Below are 21,096 nucleotides of genomic sequence, written 5' to 3'. Positions count from 1 at the left end.
TGGGGGTGGGTGGCAGGGCGTGCACGTGTGTGACCCCAGCTAAGACCACACAGTGAGTGCTCAGGCCTGTGTAGGAGTATTGAGGGGGGTGAGTCTGAGGTCCGGCAACATTGTGTTCAGGACCCTGGAGGAATATTTGTTGTTGTTGTTTTTATTTGCTCTGGAGTCAGTTGGACTCATGGCGGCTTCACGTGTGCAGAGAGAACTGCTCAGTAGGGTTTGGAAGGTACTTAAAAAAAATGAGGTGAGGAACCATTTTGGAAAACTCCAAGTGTGACCAGGCGGGATGGCAGGTGTGATAGGAAGGGTGGCTGTCAGCCCCAGCCCAGGTTTCAGGCCTGAATGGATGGGATTCCACTCTGCATCAGGAGATGGGAATGGGAGGAGGCCTGCTTCTTCCTGCCCTTTTATAGGTTCACCAACACTTAACAGGCTATTTCCTCCTGAACATGACCTGCTGCCACCTGGTGGAAAAAAGAAAAAAAAAACCGTTGCCGTGAAGTCAGCTCCGACTCATAGCGACTCTATAGGACAGAGTAGAACTGCCCCATAGAGTTTCAAAGGAGTGCCTGGTGGATTCGAACTGTCGACCTTTTGGTTAGCAGCTTTGGCACTTAACCATTACACCACCAGGGTTTCCACCTGTGAACAGCAGTGCCTTATTTGTGACCTAGTGTCTGAAAATCCAGGATGCCAGAGTGGAAGGGACCTCAGAAGTGATCAAATCCTACTCTTTTGTTAAGCAGAGGAGAAACTGAGGACCAGAGGAGCATGGCTAATGGAGAGGGAAGGTGGCACACTTTTTTATACAGTTCTGCTTTAAAACTCTCAATTTCTAAAGTGAAATTCTGCCATTTCTGGTATGGGCGCCCTTGGGCATCACTGAGACCTAGGACCTGGGCTGCTGTCTACAGGGCAAGGGGATGCAGGATCCATTCCCAGCATCGCCTTGTTTGGAGAGCCTCCTGAGGTCCCAGTGGACTTCGCACAGGGCTGGGGCACTTGGAAGACCTCTGAAGGGGCCCCGTGAAAGGCTGTGGTGGGACCAGCCCCTCGGGGCTCTGTTTCAGTCTTTCAGGGAGGAGCTGGAAGGCCTCATCCAAGAGCAGATGAAGAAGGGAAACAACTCCTCCAACATCTGGGCCCTGAGGCAGATCGCGGACTTCATGGCCAGCACCTCTCACGCAGTCTTCCCAACATCTTCCATGAGTATGTGGGTGGCTGGGGAGCTGCCAGGAGCAGAGGTGGAGGGGTGGTGGGGTGGGGAGGAGAGGAGAAGGAGCAGCCAGAGCAGCTTGGTCGCCAGGCTACAGAGTGGCACAGTTGCATTAGCAGGCCTGGGGGAGCTGAGCACTAGCTGGGGAGGTATCTGGCTCTGCTTCTGCTGCTGCTGCTAATTGAAGACTCGCCGGAGATTTATCCCAGATGTCCAGGAAAGGGAGAAGCTGGGGAAGGGTGGTGCTGGTGCCTTCAGGGAGAACCTGTTTCTGGCTCTGCTGGGGAAGAGGACACTGCTCTGGGAGGGAGAGAGCAGCCTGAATCTGACCCCCCGATAAGTGGATCAGTGGGTAGGGAATAGCTTTGCAACTCGAGGTCCCTCTGTCCTCACTGTGCTTGAAGGCCCAGGAGTTGAGAGTGAGGCTCCTGCTCCATGTTACTCTAAACCAAAAACAAACAAACCGCTTCTGTTGAGTCTATTCCAACTCATAGTGACCCTATAGGACATGATAGAACTGCCCCATATGGTTTCCAAGGAGCACCTGCTGGATTCAAACTGCAGACCTGGTTAGCAGCCGTAGCTTTTAACCATCATGCCACTAGGGTTTCTGCCGTGTTATACCTGCTATGGGTAAAGAAAACCCTCATGTCCTGGTAGCATCCGTCCCTGACTCAGGCTGCTCTTTCCTCGGTTCCCTGGAGACCGGGTGTCAGGGCTGGGAGGAGGCCCCTGAAGCCTGGCTCTGTGCCATAGACAGACTGAGGGGAACCGGGGCTATGCGTGAACCTTCTTTCCTGGGCTAGGAAGCTCTCCCCACAATCTTTAAAATAATGTGTCAAAAAATACTTTCCCCCAACAATATGAATACAAGACTATAGTAGAAAATTAGGAAAATAGTTGAGAATAAGAAATAAAAATCACTGTGCTACGTTCCTTAAAGAAAAAGAAAAACAAACAAACAGAAGCCAGTTGCTGCCCAGTGAGTTCCAATTTGTGGTGACCCTATGTGTGTCAGAGTAGCACTGTGCTCCACAGGATTTTCAGTGGCTGATTTTTCTGAAGTAGATCGCCAGGTCTTTTTCCCAGGCACCTCTGGGTGGACTTGAACTGACAACCTTTCAGTTAGCAGTAAACGTGTTAACCATTCGCACCACCCAGAAATTACTATTGTCAATATTTTGGTGTGTGTTTTTCCAGCCTTTCTCTCTTAACATATTTAGATTATGCAGACAAAAATAGAATCGCAGTAGACATACAATTTTAATAGCCTTACTGTATCTTGACTAATTTTTCATAAAAAATAGCTTTACCGTACAACTCTTAGTGGGCGCGTGTTATTCTGTGGCATGGCTGAATCAGTTATTTAATCTATTTCCTATTATTGGACTTTTAGGTTGTTTCCAATTTTTTGCTATTATGAACAACAAGGCAGTAAACATCTTTTTAAGTAAACCTGTGATTATACTCATGACTATTGACCTAAGATAAATTACCAGAGGAAGAACTGCTGGATCGAAGTATATGCACCTTTTAAAGGCTTTAATGTGTAGTGCCAAACCGCCCTGGAGACAGACCTAAGCAATATACTTTCCCACCACAACGCAATTTTCTCCACCCTGATCTGTAGTAGGTTTTATCGTTTATTTCTCCCCCCAATTTGAGAAGCGATAAATAGTGCTTTACTGGTGTTTTAATATGCATTTATTTGATTACTGATGACGTTGAATATATTCTCATGTGTATATTGGGAATGATTTTCTTTTGGTAATAAATTGCCTATTCATGTCTGTTGTCGATTTTCTTATCGGTGTATTTTTTTTTCTTACTGATTTGCAAATCTTTTATAAAATAAGGCTATTTCCCTGTTATCTGACAAATCTATTGCATTTTTTTCAGTTTGTATTTTGCCTTTTAGTTTTGTCCATGGTGTTTTTGTCTTGTAAAATTCTTTGATTCCCACGTATTTGAATCTGTTGTGATTTTCCTTCATGCTGTATGCTTTGAATTATGCTTAGAAGGACCTTCCCCGTATTTTATCATCTGATGGGTCAGATACACTTAATTATTCATTTGCCAGTTTTTCTTGGCTGTTTGTACTTGTTTATTCTTTCTACTCTGAAACAGATGGGGTCACCATAAGTCAGAATCGACGCAACTGCAACTGAGGTTTGTTTCCTTTTTAGTATGGTTTTAGAATTTTTTCATCAGGTACCCCCCCCAGCCTCAAAAAATTTCTTTTGGGGTTTTGATTGAAATTACGTTACACGAGTAGTTTAATTTGGTGGAGATTTGATAAATTTACAATTTCGTATTAGATGTAAACTCCATGGGGGAAAGAATATTGGTATGTTTTGTTCGTTGCCATATCCTAGCAGAGTGTCCTAGAGCTAGAGTGGTGTCCAGCACGTGCTAGGTGCTCAAAAAATATTTGCAAGAATACCTTTTAAATCCTTTCAGAAACAAAGTATGTCTTCCATTTATTTATGTCTTCATTAATGTCCATGAGAAAGGTTTTGTTGTTATCTTCATAACATCCCTACTAATTTTTTGTTGTTTTCCCTAGATATTTCATGTAACTTTGATATTGTAAATGAATTTTTCTCTATTCAGTTTTCTTTCTGGTTGTATTGGGCATTTAGGAAATACCATTGGATATATATATTTAAACTAGCCCCTTACTGAGCTCTTATGTAAATCCTAATATCATATCACTAAATTCTCTTGGGTTTTGTATGCAGAAAATCATATAATCTGCAAATGATAACTTGGCCTCCGTTGTTCCAACATTTACCCTTTGGTTTATTTTTCCAGTTTTCTCATTGTAGCCATTAGAACTCTCAGAATAATGTTTAATAATAGATTAGAGAGTAATCATCCTTGTCTTCTTTCTGACTTTAATGGAAATTTTTTTATCCTGAGAGTTCGAGACAGTTTTTCTTCATCATGTGAAGGAAATGTCTTTATTCTCATTTACTGTGAGTTTTTCTCAGAAATGGATGTTGAATTTTATAAAATTCATTATGGGCATTAATTTATTTTTCTTTGAACTTTTGAGGTGATGAATTGTATTCATAGATGTCTGAATATTGAAGTTGTCTTATCCCTGAAGGAAATCATTCCTGGTCAGGCTGCATTCTTTTAAAAAATACTCTTCCAGATTTGATTTGTTAGAATTTGACTCAGGAGTTTTGTATCCATATGCACATAGGAAATGGGTAAGCTGTTCACTCTTCTGGCTGTCTTCGTGTAGTTTTGGTATGAAAGCTATAATTTCATAGCGTGAACAGGATGGTCCCCAGCCTTTTCTTTGCTCTGATGGAGCTTAAACAATACAGGAAATATCTGTTCCTTGACGATTTATTGTCCACTTGTAAAGCTATCCAGATCTGGGATATTTTTATGGGCTACTTTTTGGACACCATTTTTTTTCTAGCTTCAGCCAGGGTGTTGGATTGATTTTGCTGCTTCTTGAGTAAATTTTGGTCATGTATTCCTACAAAATAATCCACTTCATGTAGCTTTTCAAAAATTGTTAAAGTGGTTTATAGTATTTTTATCATTTAGAACTTCTGCTGTGGATGAGATGACGTCTCCTTCTCTGTCTTGATGTTGTTTATTTCTACCTTTTTTTTATTGGCCTCTCTAGATGTTTGTCTACAGAATTTCTCACATAAGCCAATTCTTGTATTTATTTATTGGTTCTACTAAGTTTCCTGTTTCCCAATTCATTAATTTTTGCCTTTATATTTATTAATTCATAACTTTTCTTTGGTTTCTTTTGTTCTTTATATTTTTTCCTAGAACCAGACATAATAGATTTGATTCTTTTTCATATTTATTTCAATAATAAAGATATTTAAGGCTATGAATTTTTTTTTCCCTCTAAGCATAGCTTTGGCTTCGTTCTATGAAATTTGACAAATAGTATTTCGAGTATTAATTTCTAGGTAGTTTGCAGCTACTGTTTTGGTTTTCTTTTTATTCTAAGAGCTATCCAGCAGTATGTTTTTTCACTCCCAAGTGGTTGAATTTGTATTTTTAAAAAAAGATTTGTATTAACTAAGTCTAGTTTTATTGCATTGTGATTAGAAATGTGTCCTATTTAATTTCTGTGTTGGGGATTTATTGAGATTTTCTTTGTGGCCTAAGATTACAGTTGTTAAATACTATATGAGCAGAGACTCTATTTCTAGGGGACAATATTTGATCTATATCTTCATTTATAGTTTTTTGATTTTGTAAAAAAACAGAAATGTGTTGTTTGCCACTATAGTTGATTTCTGTTCATTTCCTTTTGTAATTTTTGATAGTTTTTGCTTTATGTATCTTGGTGAAATGTTATTCAGAGCATAAGCATTCTTTATAGCTATATTTTCATTATGGATTCTATCTTTAATCCTTATAAAGTGACCTATAAAATTTCCCTGTTTGCCCAAGAGAGTATTGTTTTGCCCAATTCTACTTTGGTAACATTCTTATAACCTCTGTTTATTTTTTGGTTTATAGTTGCCTGGTATACTTTTGATCATCTTTTTTTCCTTTTTTTGTGTCACTTTATTTTAGGTTCATCTCTTGTAAATCTCCCATAGCTTGGCCTAACAGCATCTGTGGCTATAGCAGAGAAATCCGAGGCAACCTAATTTTTGTTCCTTTGTAGGTAACCAAATCTTTTTTTTTTTTTTTTTAATGCTTATAGATTTCCCTCCTCTTCATTGTATTTCAGAAATGTTGGCAGGAAATGTGTAATTGGAGGTTTCTTTTTATGGGCGTTTTCCCCATGGAATGCAGTTAAGTTCTTACAATTTGTATACCCAGGTGTTTTTTCAGTTCAGAAAATTTTTCTTCAATTATATCGATCCAGATTATCTGTATGCTGGCTCCTTGGTCTTCATCTGTCATAGTCAGCCTATTCTCTCTCGTCATTTTCATGTCTCTGTCCTTATATTCAGGAGACTCTGGTGGTATAGTGGTTAAGAGCTAGGGCTACAACTCCACAGGGTGGGGGAGGGGGCCTCTCTTTGATACGGGACACAGAAGATGTGATGGAGTGAGTGTTCTCAGACCTATTCTGGCTTCCTTGCCCTCACTGGGACTCCATAGTTATTTTCAAGAAAAGGGTTCAAAGACGTCTGGGCCTGAATACTCTCTCAAAAACAGCCTTATTTGCCTGAGAGACTTAATGCTTTTGGTGTGCCTACCCCTGCTGCTGTCAGGGATGAAGCAAAGAGACCAGCCTCTTGCCTGGGAACTCATAGAAAGGATGAGGGAATCCCAGACTGGTCAACTTGAATTAGAAATCCTTGGCTTTGGAATTTCGTTGTTGTTCTTCTTGCCAGTCTAACTGGGCGTTTGGACCACTGCAGTCCTTGTCGACTACGTGTACTAGACACATGCCCTGGGGGAGTATCACATTGGTCAGCACAGGCCCTTCGTATGCATGCTTCTGACATGAGGTCTTTTGAGGCATGCTCTACTTGCTTGATGTTAGTCCAACAGCACCCATTCGCACTCACGTTTGCAGACCAGCTCATCATTTCAGCTAATGGCAAACCTGATACAGGACATACATCACATTGTGTAGCAACAAGGTTTACTGGGATGGTGAAAGCTTCCGAATAGCATTTTAATCTCATTAAAGTTTTTAGAGGGAAGCTGGGAAAGGCAGCGTCAGGCAGCTCCTGGCCAGAAATCATTTTAAGCCGGAACCCCTTCCTATTGATTATTTTATTGGCTCCTAGACACAGAATAGTCAGAATGCTAGGTATCAGATGCCCTGTTCTGCCTTCCTGAGGTGAGCAGGCAGTGGGCATCATGTTTAATGGAACAGACTGTATGTAATTCCTGGACCCACCATGAGGATAAGACTATCAAACCCCCTAAGCTCATTTCCAAATTCCATCCATACCACCAAAAAGTTCCTAGAAAGAACCATAAAGTCTCCAATGTACTGCATACTCGGAGAGGAGCAGACATGCCCTGTCTGAGACCTCAAGTCCTTCAGCCAACCTCAGACACACTGACTTCTGGGAGTTGTGACTTATCAGAAGAGCTGAGGATTTACTTCCTGATGACAGGGCTATTTGTTCTGTTTCCAAATCAGAGGAAAAGCTATTTTACGTGGTATAGTTAAAATAATATGATAATAGCAGGTATAACGATTAGTAGGAGCCCTGGTGGCGAAGTGGTTAAGAGCTCGGCTGCAAATCAAAAGGTCAGTTTGAATCCACCAGCTGCTCCTTGGGAATCCTATGGTGCACTTCTACTCTGTCCTGAAGTGTCACTATAAGACGGAATTGACTTGATGGCAGCAGGTTTGGGTAATGATTAGTAACCTCTTCATTAAAACTAACTTATGAAATATACCCATATTTCTACTCAGAAATTTATTCTGGCTTTTATTCGATTTTCACCTTTAGGATTTATGGTAAGCTTAGCAGTCTGAGAACCCTTCATTCTGTGATCTTGAATTTTGCCATGATTTTTGACCAAAAGCAATGCCATTCTTACCCTAATAAACAGAGGACTTATTGGACATAAATATTCAGTCTATGGATTTTCTCCTCCTGTATAAGGGCTCAGCCCTGAGAGCCAATGAATATTTAATTCCTTGCCTAGAAAAGTCTCTTGTGCAGTTGTAGTACTGGTGAGAATTTGGAGAGCACAGGGGCAAGGAAGCATAGGGCAATGGGAGCCCCTAACCCTGAGAGCTGCACCGTCCTTTCCCTTGCCCCCCGCAGACTTTTCCACGATTACGCCCATCAATGACCTCCATACGGCTGACTCCCTGAACCTGGCCAAGGGGGAGCGCCTCATGCGGTGTAAGATCAGCAGTGTCTACCGACTCCTGGACATCTATGGCTGGGCCCAGCTGAGCGACACCTACGTCACGGTGAGGACAGCATCCTGAGTGAGGGGCAGCACCAACATAATTCAAAGGGAGAACTCCTGAGCCTTGGCATGGCCATGGCACTGCTGGTGGCCTTTGGCTAAAATGCACTGAACCCTTCCAAGGTTTCTAACTTCTGTAGTCACCTAAAATAGCCTGTCCAGAGGATACTTCTCTGGATGAGGAGCCAAGAGCTCCTGGATCCTATTTCTAGGGCACCCCTTGGCCATTTTCAGATTCCTCTTGTGGCTCCACTTCCCTGGCTCCAAGTAAAGGGGGGAGTCCTCTTCAACTCCCATGGATGGGGAGGGAGATAAGAGTGCTTTGGAAGAAGACTTGGGCACAGTGGAATCAGGAAAAGAAGGGCTTCAAGCAGAGTGTCCTTGGAAATGACCCCTTTCCCTCCTTGCCCCTGAGAGTCTGTATCTTTCCTCCAGATGCGGGTCAGCAAGGAGCAGGACCACTTCCTGATTAGCCCTAAGGGAGTTTCTTGCAACGAAGTCACAGCATCCAGCCTGGTGAGTACAGGCCAGTGCCTCACTGCCCACACCTTACTGAAATGTCAGAGTCCCCTCTCTCCTGCAGTAACAGGTCATCTCCACATTAGCCACTGTTGTCCTCTCCCTCATGGAGCTTGCAATCTGACTGGGCAGAGAAGACACATGAACATCAAAGGAAACCAAGCAGCCAGTGCATGATGTGGCCAGGAGGCCAAGCACAAGTGCAGGCAGCAAATTCAACAGGCAGGAGCACAAAATAAGATGGCTTGGAGTCCTCAGAGCAGATTCGTGGGATGGCAAAGCCTGGGAATGGACTGCAAAGGCTGGGAGTAGAGAGGCCTTGTAGATGGGAGAATATATTCGAATGAGAGTCAGTGTTTTGTCTTGTCTAGCCCTGGTCCTAACAGGTACCTTCTGGATCCCTTTCAGTTCTTTTATGTGTGGTATGAAGATTCATGAAAGTGGTTTAGATCAGGAAATATTTTTAGGCGGGAGGAAGAAAGCATTGGAAAGGACTATCTTAGAAGCAAAAGAGGCGCAATCTTTCTTAACCATGTGAGCTATGGCTGGTGTGTCATGCACCTGAGAGAGGAAGATACCACGTTGGGGGGCCTGCCAGGCTTGAGATGTGCTGAGGTGTAGAGTCCAGCTATTAATTTGAAAAGTCTAGGCTGATGAGATCACAGAATACGTGGGCAGGGCAGGATCTTGAAGACTGCCAAGGCCACTGTACAGGAAAGAACACTGATGCTCAAGAAGGGTAATTGATGAGGTCATGGCCACCCACAGAGGCCACAGCCGAGTGGGACTGGGGCCACAGAGACAAGGACGACACAGGCCCTGTCTTTCAGGAGTTCATAATCGGGTTGGTAGAAACAGACAAGGCAGTCAGTGACTAAATTTCAGGATGAAGGGTTCTCTGATAGAGAAGAAGTTTGTGGGGATGCCTAGAGCATGAATTAGGAAAGATGTGTGTCAGGATTGTATCCTTCACCAGACTTATTCAATCTGTATGCTGAGCAAAAATCAGAGAAGCTGGACTATATGAAGAAGAATGGGACATCAGGATTGGAGGAAGACTCATTAACAACCTGTGACATGCAGATGACACAACCTTGCTTGGTGAAAGTGAAGAGGACTTGAAGCACTTACTGATGAAGATCAAAGGCTACAGCTTTCGGTATGGATTACATCTTAACATGAAGAAAACAGAAATCCTCACAACTGGACCAATAAGCAACATCATGATAAACGGAGAAAAGATTGAAGTTATCAAGGATTTCATTTTACTTGGATCCACAATCAACGCCCATGGAAGCACCAGTCAAGAGATCAAACGATGCATTGCATTGGGCAAATCTGCTGCAAAAGACCTCTTTAAAGTATTAAAAAGAAAAGATGTCACTTTAAGGACTAAGGTGTGCCTGACCCAAGCTGTGGTGTTTTCAGTTGCCTCATAGGCATATGAAAACTAGACAATGAATAAAGAAGACCCAAGAAGAATTGATGCCTTTGAATTATAGTGTTGGTGAAAAATGTTGACTATACCATGGACTGCCAGAATCCATTGCTGTCGAGTGGATTTAGACTCATAGCAACCCTACAGGACAGAGTAGAACTGCCCCATAGAGTTTCCAAGGAACACCTAGTGGATTCAAACTGCCAACCTTTAGTTTAGCAGCCATAGCACTTAACCACTACTCCACCAGGGTTTCCCTGACCTGCCAGAAGACCGAACACATCTGTCTTGCAAGAAGTACAGCCAGAATGCTCATTAGAAGCAAGGATGGCAAGACTTCATCTCACATACTTTGGACATGTTACCCGGAGGGACCAGTCCCTGTAGAAGGACATCATGCTTGGTAAAGTAGAGGGTCAGTGAAAAAAGAGGAAGACCCTAAACGAAATGGATTGACACAGTGGCTGCAACAATGGGCTCAAGCATAACAATTGTGAAGATGGGGCAGGACTGAGCAGTGTTTCATTCTGTTGTATGTAGGGTTGCTATGAGTTGATGGCTTCTAGGCTGAAACGATGGTGCTGGAGTGGAGTCCTCAAGAACCAACAGGAATGAACAGACTTGGACTAGGGTGGCAGCGAGTGGTTTGGGGAGAGGTGAATGAGTTCTCAGCAGGCGGGTACCATGCTCCCAGCCCAGATGCACGAAAGACCTCTGTACATTTGGGAGGACAGGCAAGTGGCTGAGTCTGGCTCAAGTATTCAGTGTCTGGAGGTAAGGCTGGAAGGGGACACAGACCAGATGACAAAGGGCACTGAATGCCTTGTCAAGACATGTGGCTTTATTCTGTTGGACATGCAGAACCACTGAAGTATTTTAAGCAGGTGAGTGATGAGATCAGATTTTCATTGTAGGAAGACCTTTTGGACAGCTGTGTGGAAGCAAACTGACAGCTGAATCACTGGGTGGGGGCCATTAATGTAAACCAGGGAGGAGATTCTGTGCCTGCAGGACATCCTCCTCCTATGGAGGAGGAGAGTATTTGGGAGAACCTGGTGATCTTTTGGATGGGGGATGTTGGATTGAGTTTGAAGAGCTTGTGGAACTTTCAAAAGGAGATGTCAGTTGCATATGGTCATCATAGGTTCAGAGGAGATCTGGCCTCTAGATACAGGTTTGGCAGTCACGGGCATGAGATGCTCAGGAAGCCCTTGTAGACTTAGGGCTGCTGCGTATGGTTGTACAGCTTGTGCACTGCACAAGGGAGCCTGGTGATGAGGGAGAGAGGAGAGGATGGAATACAGCATGTGCTCCACTCACTAAGCTGTATGTCCTAGCACTGGGCTTCTTTTTTGAATGTGAACAACGGCAATGCCCACACATCAGGCTTTGGCCCATGGGCTGTGTCCTCAAGAGGAAGTGCCTCTTGTACAAAGGCACCATATGATCTAATAGTTGTCCTGTTAGGCTGTAGAGATTCTTGAGTGACAACAGGTTACAAATCTGAGGATGACATAATGAATACACGAGGTCAGAGAGAGACTGCCTTAGTCATCTAGTAATACTGTAACAGAAATACCACAAGTGGATGGCTTTAAGAAAGAGACGTTTATTCTCTCACAGTCCAGTAGGCTAGAAGTCTGAATTCAGGGCACCAGCTCCAGGGGAAGGCTTTCTCTATCTGTCGGCTCTGGAGGAAGGTCCTTGTCATCAGCCTTCCCTTGGTCTGGGAGCATCTCAGCACACAGGAACCTCAGGTCCAAAGGATGTGGTCTGCTCCTGGCACTGCTTTCTTGGTGGTATGAGGTCCCGGTGTCTCTCTCTGCTCACTTCTCACTTTTATATCTCAAAAGAGATTGGCTTAAGATACTGATCTTATAGATCCTTATCAATGTAACGGTAAACATCTTATTATATCGTAGTGATAGAATTTACAACACATAGGGAAATCACATCGGATGATAAAATGGTAGACAGTCATACAATACTGGGAATCATGACCCAGCCAAGTTGACAGATATTTTTGAGGCACACAATTTAATCCATGGCAGAGACCATCCCAGAGAGGGAGCTCTGAGCAGGCCACACATCTGAGAAAGTGGGGGAGCTGGGTCGAAATGGTGGAGTAGCTAAAGGGGAAGCCTGGGGGGTCAACACTGGACACTTGCAGGTATGAAATACCTGAAGCGGGGGAGTTGCTGCTACTTCCAGGGGTTAGGCAGCTTTAAAGTCATGTTCATTCTGTCAAAGTTCACTTAAAATGGAATTTTGTAAAAGGGGATTTGTTGAGCATTTGATGCTTCTGCTTAAGCAAATGGTGTTGGCTGCGTGTTCTTTTCCCCGCACCAGAGTCTGCCTCCTTCCTGTGGTACTCGTCTTGTCTGTTTGGGCTGCCCAGCGTGGGGGCATTTCTTAGTTATCTAGTGCTGCTATAACAGAAATACCACAAGTGGATGGCTGTAACAAACAAGTTTATTCTCTCACAGTCTAGGAGGTTAGAAGTCTGAAGTCAGGCTGCCAGTTTCTGGGGAAGGCTTTCTCTCTCTGTCAGCTCTAGGGGAAGGTCCTTGTCATCAATCTTCCCCTAGTCTAGGAGCTTCTCAGCACAGGGACTCCAGATCCAAAGGATGCGCTCCACTCCCAGTGCTTCTTTCTTGGTGGTTTGAGGTCTCGTTCCTTTGTGCTCGCTTCTTTGTTTTATATCTTAAAAGAGGTTGATTCAAGATACAACCTAATCCTATAAATTGAGTCCTGCCTCATGAACGTAACTGCCTGTAATCCTGCCTCATTAACATCATAGAGGTAGGATTTATAACACACAGGATAATCACATCAGATCACAAAATGGCGGACAGCCACACAATACTGGGAATCATGGCCTAGCCAAGTTGACACACATTTCTGGGGGACACAATTCAATCTATATCAGGTTGGGGAGCAAATTAGAGAGGTGCCTCATGTGCTGCATTCAGAGTGCCACCAGTTCTCACATTTAAGGTCCAAAGCAGTGGTGATTTTTAGAAACTATAATCTAGCTAGTTAATGCCCAGGGAACACCTATAGTCAATAAGTTAGGGTAACTCCCAGCTGCAGGGAGATTGCACCCAGAGAACCATGGGCCATGTCAGGAAGAAGGTGCTAGGAGGAGCTGGTTTCAGGGTTTGTGTTTGTGTTAGGTGATTTGGGGGAGGGTTCTAAGAAGGCAGTTTGCCTTGGATTGGGAGCTGTCAGGATGCAGGGGCAATTTTATTATTGGATATTTTAATATTTTTTATCTGGAAGACGGGGAAAGTAGAGTGAGGCTCCTGCTAGCCAGGAGAAGGGGATGTTGGTCATTGTTGCGATTGCTCAGTTCTCTTGTTTTTGCCTATGCTTAGGCGTGAGTAAGCAATGGTCTTTTGTCTTGCTGTATCACAGTCACAAAGTGACCTTCTCTGATGATAGCTTTGTATGAAATTGCTTGTGTTAAATAGAGAACACCCTGGCTTAGCTGTCAGCACCAGGCCCAGCACCTGCTGACAACTGTCAGGGCTGCTTTTTTTCTTTCCCAAACTCTTGTGCACACACGTGCATGCACACATGCACATGTGTGCACACACACATAAATGTGTACACAACTTTTAGCCATGAAACCTACTAAACCCTTGGAGTCAAGGCAGATTATCAGATCAATGACTACTTTCTACTTGTCCCTTAAGATCTCATTTTTGGGTGACTAGTAAATGGATGTTCATTTTGCTATTTTCCTTATCTTTGTGCATGATTAAAATTTTTCAAAACAAAAATTTTTTAAAAGGCTCAGCTTGGAGGTCACCTCCTCAGGGAAGCCTTCTCGGATTCCCCTCTTATAGGCTGGGATGAAAGACATCTCCTATCTGCTGCTAGACAATTCTGTGAATGACTCTTTTCTAGTTCCTTACTACTCAAAGTGTGGACTTTAACCGATAGCATGGGCATCATGTGGGAGCTTGTTATAAATGCAGAATTTTGGGCCCCACCCTGACCTACTGGATTGGAATCTGCCTTTTGAGATCTCCAGGTGATTCACGTGCACAGCAAAGCCTGAGAAACTCTTCTCTAGCATGTTCATGCTGAATAATTGTAATCACCTGTTTACTCATCTGTCATAGATTGAATTATGTCCCCCCCAAAATGTGTGTATCAACTTGGTTAGGCCATGATTCCCAGTATTGTGTGGTTGTCCTCCATTTTGTGATTGTAATCTTATGTTGAGAGGATTAGGGTGGGATTGTAACACCACCCTTACTTAGGTCACCTCCCTGACCCAAGGTAAAGCGAGTTTTCCTGGGATGTGGCCTGCACCACCTTTTATCTCTCAAGAGATAAAAGGAAAGGGAAGCAAGCAGAGAGTTGGGGACCTCATGCCACCAAGAAAGAAGCACCGGGAGCACAGCGCGTCTTTTAGACCCAGGTTATGGCACAGAGAAGCTCCCAGTCCAGGGGATGATTGACGAGAAAGGTCTTCCTCCAGAGCTGACAGAGAAAAAGCCTTCCCTTGGAGGCGACACCCTGAATTTGGACTTTTAGCTTACTTACTGTGAGAAAATAAACTTCTCTCTGTTGAAACCATCAACTTGTGGTGTTTCTGTTACAGCAGCACTAGATGACTAAGACATCATCTATCTCCACCACTAGACTGTGAGTGCACTCTGGGTTGGGGAGGAACTTGTCTGCCTGTTGCCACCAGTCTCTCTTCTTCCCTTGCCCAGATCAAGGTAAACATCCTGGGAGAGGTGGTGGAGAAGGGCAGCAGCTGCTTCCCAGTGGACACCACAGGATTCTGCCTGCACTCAGCCATCTATGCAGCCAGGCCCGACGTGCGGTGCATCATCCACCTGCACACCCCCGCCACGGCCGCGGTAAGTGGCCCTCCTGCTGGGCACACGCTTCACCCAATGCCTTACTCCCTGAGGCCCCCCTCCCCGCCCACAACCCGTTTCTCTGAGATTCTCCCTGAGGAAAAGACATAAGCCACCCAAGCTAGTAGCAAATTCATGGCTTAAAAGTTCTGGCAAGATTTCTGGCACTCAGGCCAAGGTGAAGAAAGAAAATCCCCACTGTGGGGGTCCTCATTCTCTCCATTCTTCTATCTACCCAAGTCTTGGCTTTAGGAGGTAAGGTAAAGATGTGTAATTTCCCCAGCTCCTGCAGTCCCCACCCTGACATGTACACAACCCTAGACCACCTTCCCAGGTGATGGCACCTCCCAAGTTCCTACTCAGGTCAGTCCTGCTGGCCTTGCCTCCCTCATTCAGCCCAGGCTCTGGGGTGATGTTTTGACAGAAGATAGCACAATGGTGGGAACTTGCACCATGCCTACTTTTCATAGCCCAGGGGATTGGGAGCTGGGGACAGGAGCAAGGAAGGGAGACAGTAGAAGGACGACCTCAAGGAGTAAGTAGTCCCCAAGGGTGTCTGGTATTTCTCCATGTGCAGCTAAGACTGTCACCTGGAAAGACAGCAGACAACCAGTTCTGGGTGTTCCCCCAGCCGTCACCCCATCCTACCAAACCCCAGGCCACACACCTACAGGGGAAGAGCAGGCTGGCCACTTGGCCTGTAGTTTCCTCAGCAAAGCACACCAGTTATGAGAACTTAGACCTCCAGAATTTGGACTGAGACTCAGTGACCTGTTTGTGCTGAATGTTCATCTCTGCAGAGCCTGGGGCTGACACATGGGGCAGGACCAGGGAAGGCAGAGAAGCTCTTCTCAGCCTCGCCATGCTTGTGGCTTTTCATTCAGGCAGGGGTGGGCTTACACCCTGTGTGGTAACCCAGTTTCCTGGCACTCATATTGCCCCATCGTCTGTAGAACGGGGCTTCTTAATGGGCCTCCCTGTTAGTGAAGAGTTGCGGGTGTTTCTGCACTGACACCAAGGCTGAGGGGCACCAGGAACACATCCCAGGAGACCCTGGACCCTGCTTTCCACCAGCCTGGTGCAAACTCCACTACACGCGCTGCCTCTTCCCAGAGTCCAAAGACAAAAGCAGAGGCAGAGGGCACGGGCAGCAATAGCTGCCTTGAGTGCATTCTTTCCAGCAACTTCAAAAGATGGCATATTGACAAGGCTCCTGATAAAACTGTGACGGAAAGACATTACAGGAAGCAGCATGAGATCAAGACCCCAAGCTGAGTGGAGGAGTCAAAGTGCTGCTTGGCCCCCTCTTCTCCCTCCACCCCACAGCGCCAGCCAGCTGGCCCAACAGTAGAACCTGACCTGTTGCTCTGAGGAAGATGGGGGGTGCTGGCAAGTGCTGACAGAGAGGGCAGAGCCGCAGGTGCTAACCACTCCCGCTGTCTCTCACCAGGTGTCAGTCATGAAGTGGGGCCTCCTGCCTGTCTCCCACAATGCCCTGCTGGTGGGGGACATGGCCTATTATGACTTCAATGGGGAAATGGAGCAGGAAGTGGATCGAATCAACCTGCAGAAGTGCCTTGGACCCACCTGCAAGGTTTGGTTCACTTTTCTGGGAAGGTGCTGTGGGGTGGAACTGTAGAAAGCTGATGGCACAAAAGTGGCACACATGCTCATTGGAGAATGTTTAGAAGTTGCAGATAAACCAAAAGAAGAAAATAAAAATCTCATACAACTCAGAGATCTTGATGCATGCCCCAAATATAGTCACATGTATTTATAAAACTTGCATCCTAAAATATGCTTTTTCCCCATAGCAATATGCAGTAAATACCGTTGTAGGCTATTAAATATTTTTATATTATTATATTTAGTTATTAAATTATACCTCATTGTATGAATGACCACGTCACCATTTACGTAAACAATCCTTCACGGTTAAACACCAGAAGGTTGTTTTTCAAATTATCTCTTAATATATACAACACTGTGATGAAAATGTTTTCAGTTAAACCTTTGTGTGTGGTCGAGATGATTTCCTTAGGTTAAATTCCTAGGGATATACATTTTAAAGCTCTTAATTCACATGGTCAGATTACCCCCCACAAAGTTTGTACCCTCTTTCCCTCCCATTTCTAGTGTGTGAGAATACTGTTCCCTGCAGTCTCCCCAAACTTGAGTGTTATCATTTTTTTTTTTTTTTTTTGCCAACCTGATAGAGAACAATGAAGTCTCATTATTGCTTAGCTTAAGTCTAAACACCTATTTTGGAAAGTCCATAACGGGGGGCAGTGGTCAGCTTAGTATGGGAAGTGCTTTGGGACCCAGCCTGGGCTGATGAACTCTCGTTCCTGTCCTTGCAAGAGTCACCCTGCCTGCCTCATTTCCCCTCTGAGATTCCCAGTGTCCCCACTTCCAACAAGGGGTGAGAAACCCCTGCTGTTTTTTCTGTGACATTCTCTGAAGCGTCTTCCCGCAGTGCCTGGAGAGGGATGAGCTGTTCACAGTGATGAAGTGCTATAAGAATGTGAAAGATGGACATTTGTTATTCGCGAGATCTTTTGTGGGCCGGAGACATTATCTCTTTCCATTTCTCTGGTACAAAAGGGGAAACATCCAGCTCTTTTTTGCAAGAAAGGATGTGATGTTTAGAGCTACCCTGCCCCCGCCCAGGCTCCTGCCGGCACAGATCTGGCTGACACATGGATCTGACAGAGATCCCAGGCAGGCGTCATCTGGCTTCAGAGAGTTCTCGTAGGTAAAACCAGCCCAGAAAGGTGTCTGGCGGGGAGGGTGCACCTGGACCTTGGGGGTCCTGCTCTTGATATAAATTCATCCCCTCCTTCTATCTCCCTATCCCTGGCAAATCAGAAGTGTTGCTTGAATAATGAGGACACCTGGGTTCTGGTTCAGATTCTGCCCCTCCTTCGCTGGGAGACCTTCTGTTTCTTTGGGCTTCTGTTTCCTCATCCGTGAAATCAGTGAGTCAGATTAGACGGTCACTATGACCTCTTTCTTATAATTTCTTTGTCAGGGATGGCGGGGGCCTCATTGAGTTCAACCCCACATCTTTTACAGACCAGAGGTCCACGGTTCAGAGAATGACGGGACTCACCATCAGGCTCTCGGGTCCTTCACCTGTTTCTGCAGAGCCACCTCTTGGAGACCCACCCTCTTGGTTTTTGACCCCAAGTAGACTAAGTCATAGGGGGCAAGAGGTTGCTTTGGAGGTTGGACCCTTGTATTGGATCAAATAATTTCATTCATGTTAACGTGAACACCAGGTTTTCAGACTTCTAAGCCTTCCAAGGAGTCTTTGGGTGGTGCAAATGGTTAGCATGTTTGGCTGCTAACTGAAAAGTTGGAGGTTTAAATCCATGTAGGGGCACCTCAGAAGAAAGGCCTAGCAATCTCCTTCTGAAAAACCAGCCATCGAAAACCCTGTGGAGCCCAGTTCTAGTCTGATGCACATGGGGTTGCCATGAGGCAGAATCAACTCAACGGCATTTGGAAAGTGCTTCAAGGCCAAAAGATCCAGGCATTCCTCAAAGAAATCTACCCATCTATTTAGTCTCAGTTTTAAAAGGCATCTTCAGTTTCTTAGGGTGGATGCTTTGGGTTAACGTGTGGGTAGCATTGGGGTATTTACATAGGGAAAATGAACAAGGTGTTGGGGGGGAGGTCTGTGATTGGATGGAAATTGATCTAAATAAAATTGAAAATCTCCCTCTCCCTCATAACTAAAGTGTGGAAAGCTTGAGGCTTTAATTGGCTGTTTACTCCTTTACAGATCCTGGTGCTAAGAAACCACGGAGTGGTTGCTCTAGGCGACACCGTAGAGGAGGCGTTTTATAAGATCTTCCACCTGCAGGCTGCATGTGAGATACAGGTGAGCAAGTTCCTCTGGAAAGTGGGCCCAGGAGTTGGTTCTGACGGGCGTATGGGCCAACACAGTAGCTCTATTGGCTGTGATTCAGGGAGTCCTTTGAGCCTTGCTGGAGCCCTGGTGGCTCAGTGGTTAAGAGCTTGGCTGCTAACGAAAAGGTTAGCAGTTTGAATCCACCATCCGCTCCTTGGAAACCCTACGGGGCCATTCTACTCTGTCCTGTAGGGTCACCGTGAGTTGGAATTGACTCAACAGTAACAGGTTTGGTTGAGCCTTGCCATCTAAAAGCACTTGCCCTAGTTCTTTGCTTTGGTACCACTTTACCTTCTAAAGTTTCACACTTACAATCAGTTCCGTGGCTTAAAAAAAAAATACCACCATTGTGTGACAACCAGCATCCAACCCTTGGGAGTCAATGCCCAGGATGGGACAGCTGCTTGGGCCCATCAATGGGGAAGCTGTAATAGGGTATCTAAAAGCTCTTACCATGCTCATATGTTATGTGGGGGTGTACCTGCTATACCTAGTATGCTCAATAGACATTGTATAGGTAATTGTTTTTTGTTTTTTACAGTCAGGGGGATGCAAAGGCCAGGAGTATGGTCAAGTCTATAAAGAGAAGTAGAGAACAAGCCAAGGTGACTTGTTGCCATGGCAGGCCTGAGCAGCCAGGGGCAACCCTAAGGGGATATCCAGGGAGCCTATCATGAATTTCCCCTAATGGGTAAGGGACAGGGTGAGTGGGGAGTTTTAGTGATAATGGGACCACCTAGAGGAGTTTGGTGGAGAAGCAATGGGAAAACAGACAAATCCTATACTTTACCTGGTAACAAGGTGGTGCTGAAGAGGCCAAGCTCATGCTCTTTTAAATTTGGCAAGTGGATCAGGGGTGAGCATGAGGCTTTGCACAACTCTGGAAAGACGTGTTAACCAAGCAGACCTGGGTTTCATTGCTTCCAGCTCTGGACTGCGTGCCTTTGGGCAAAGGACTTGCCTTCTGTGAGCCTTTGTTTCCTCATTTGTATATTTGGGACCTGTAGGGTTGTTGTGAGGACAGGCTTTTCAGACAAGGAGGGATATTGCCAATGGTATTTTTAGGACTCAATAGACAGGTGAGGCAGGCTGCTCCAACATGAGTCAGCTCTGCAAGGGCCGCTCCGTGTCCTGTCTGCCCTCTGCTGGCTGGTCTGAGCAGAGCAGCACACTGAGGAGGAACACCTGTTCTTTCTCTGGGGAGTCACTTGGGGAAGAATGGGATTGGCCCAGAAGCATCGCTAGTGGAAGTTACACAAGTGGTGCCTTCTCAATAGTCTTTAGAGGAAGTGGTGTGAAATTTGCCCCGGAAGTAGCAGTAGTCAGAACTGAAGATGTGGACAAGGTAAACACAGGACTGGGGCAGCATCTTTCTAATGTTACCCTCCACCCCCAGCACACCAGCCAATGATACTGGCCCTGAGCTCCAGTTACTGCCCGATGTGAGAACCTGGCTGAGCCTCTGACATGCCCATTTCCCCTTCCCCACTTTTGAACTCTTTAAGAGTTCCCCATTTTCCTTCTCCAGATAAGGCTAGAATAAGAAATTTAGCTCATGAAAAAAATCTCATCCTTTTGCGAAGACAGCCCAGCCCTAAACGTGACTGGAGAAAGATGCCCATGTGTCCCACCCACAGTGAAGTATGCCTCTCCCAGGCTCCAGACCCTCAGATATGGCCACTATGCAATTTAACCAAAGGCAGAATGGCCATCTAGCAACTAGGGTATGATTGGAGAGCAGAGCTGACAGCCGCTGTCCCTGCCAGCCCCTGTCCCTGCCAGCCCTCCTGCCTGCTTCTCTTTGCCCTGCCCGCTGTCACTTTCTTTTTAGGACTGGTTTGATGTGACCTTATTAAAGTGCATCAGGAATTGGGGGCAGATAACCTCCAGACAGGCTCCAGTGGCTTTTTCCCAGTGGGTGGGACAGGGAGGCTTCTAGAGAGAGGAATAAGGCAAGTAGATGTAGAAGGTAGACAGGAAAGATTAGCCCGGAGTCACGGGTGGATTAAGGCATGTAAGATCCAAGAACCAGCAACCTGCAGGTGCTATCTAGATTGTAGCTCCTTCCAGAGCCATTTTTTTTGGGAATGGCCAGCACGGAAGCTCTGTCGTTCCCACCATGGACCTTATTTTCTCCCTTGGTGACTGACCTTGGCAAACAAGCAAACGTGGCCACGGTCATTTTAGTGTTTCAAAGCTAAGAGAGTATTCAGTTCTCTAGGGGACAGTGTTCTCT

General features: G+C 45.3%; 1 protein-coding gene across 1 annotated transcript in view; it reads left to right on the top strand.

The window, feature by feature from the left end:
- Nucleotides 1–21,096, top strand: part of ADD2 (adducin 2) — a 55,625-nt gene that overhangs the window by 6,549 nt on the left and 27,980 nt on the right. The window contains exons 3-8 of the mRNA XM_064268699.1: nt 1,071–1,209; nt 7,957–8,108; nt 8,543–8,623; nt 14,795–14,944; nt 16,395–16,538; nt 18,732–18,830. Coding sequence (XP_064124769.1) covers nt 1,071–1,209; nt 7,957–8,108; nt 8,543–8,623; nt 14,795–14,944; nt 16,395–16,538; nt 18,732–18,830 — 765 coding nt within the window. The remainder of the gene's footprint in view (nt 1–1,070; nt 1,210–7,956; nt 8,109–8,542; nt 8,624–14,794; nt 14,945–16,394; nt 16,539–18,731; nt 18,831–21,096) is intronic.

This window comes from Loxodonta africana, chromosome 15 (genome assembly GCF_030014295.1).
Source record: "Loxodonta africana isolate mLoxAfr1 chromosome 15, mLoxAfr1.hap2, whole genome shotgun sequence".
NCBI lineage: Eukaryota > Metazoa > Chordata > Mammalia > Proboscidea > Elephantidae > Loxodonta > Loxodonta africana.
Note: the sequence above shows the minus strand (reverse complement) of the source record. Positions and strands in the feature narration are given on the sequence as shown.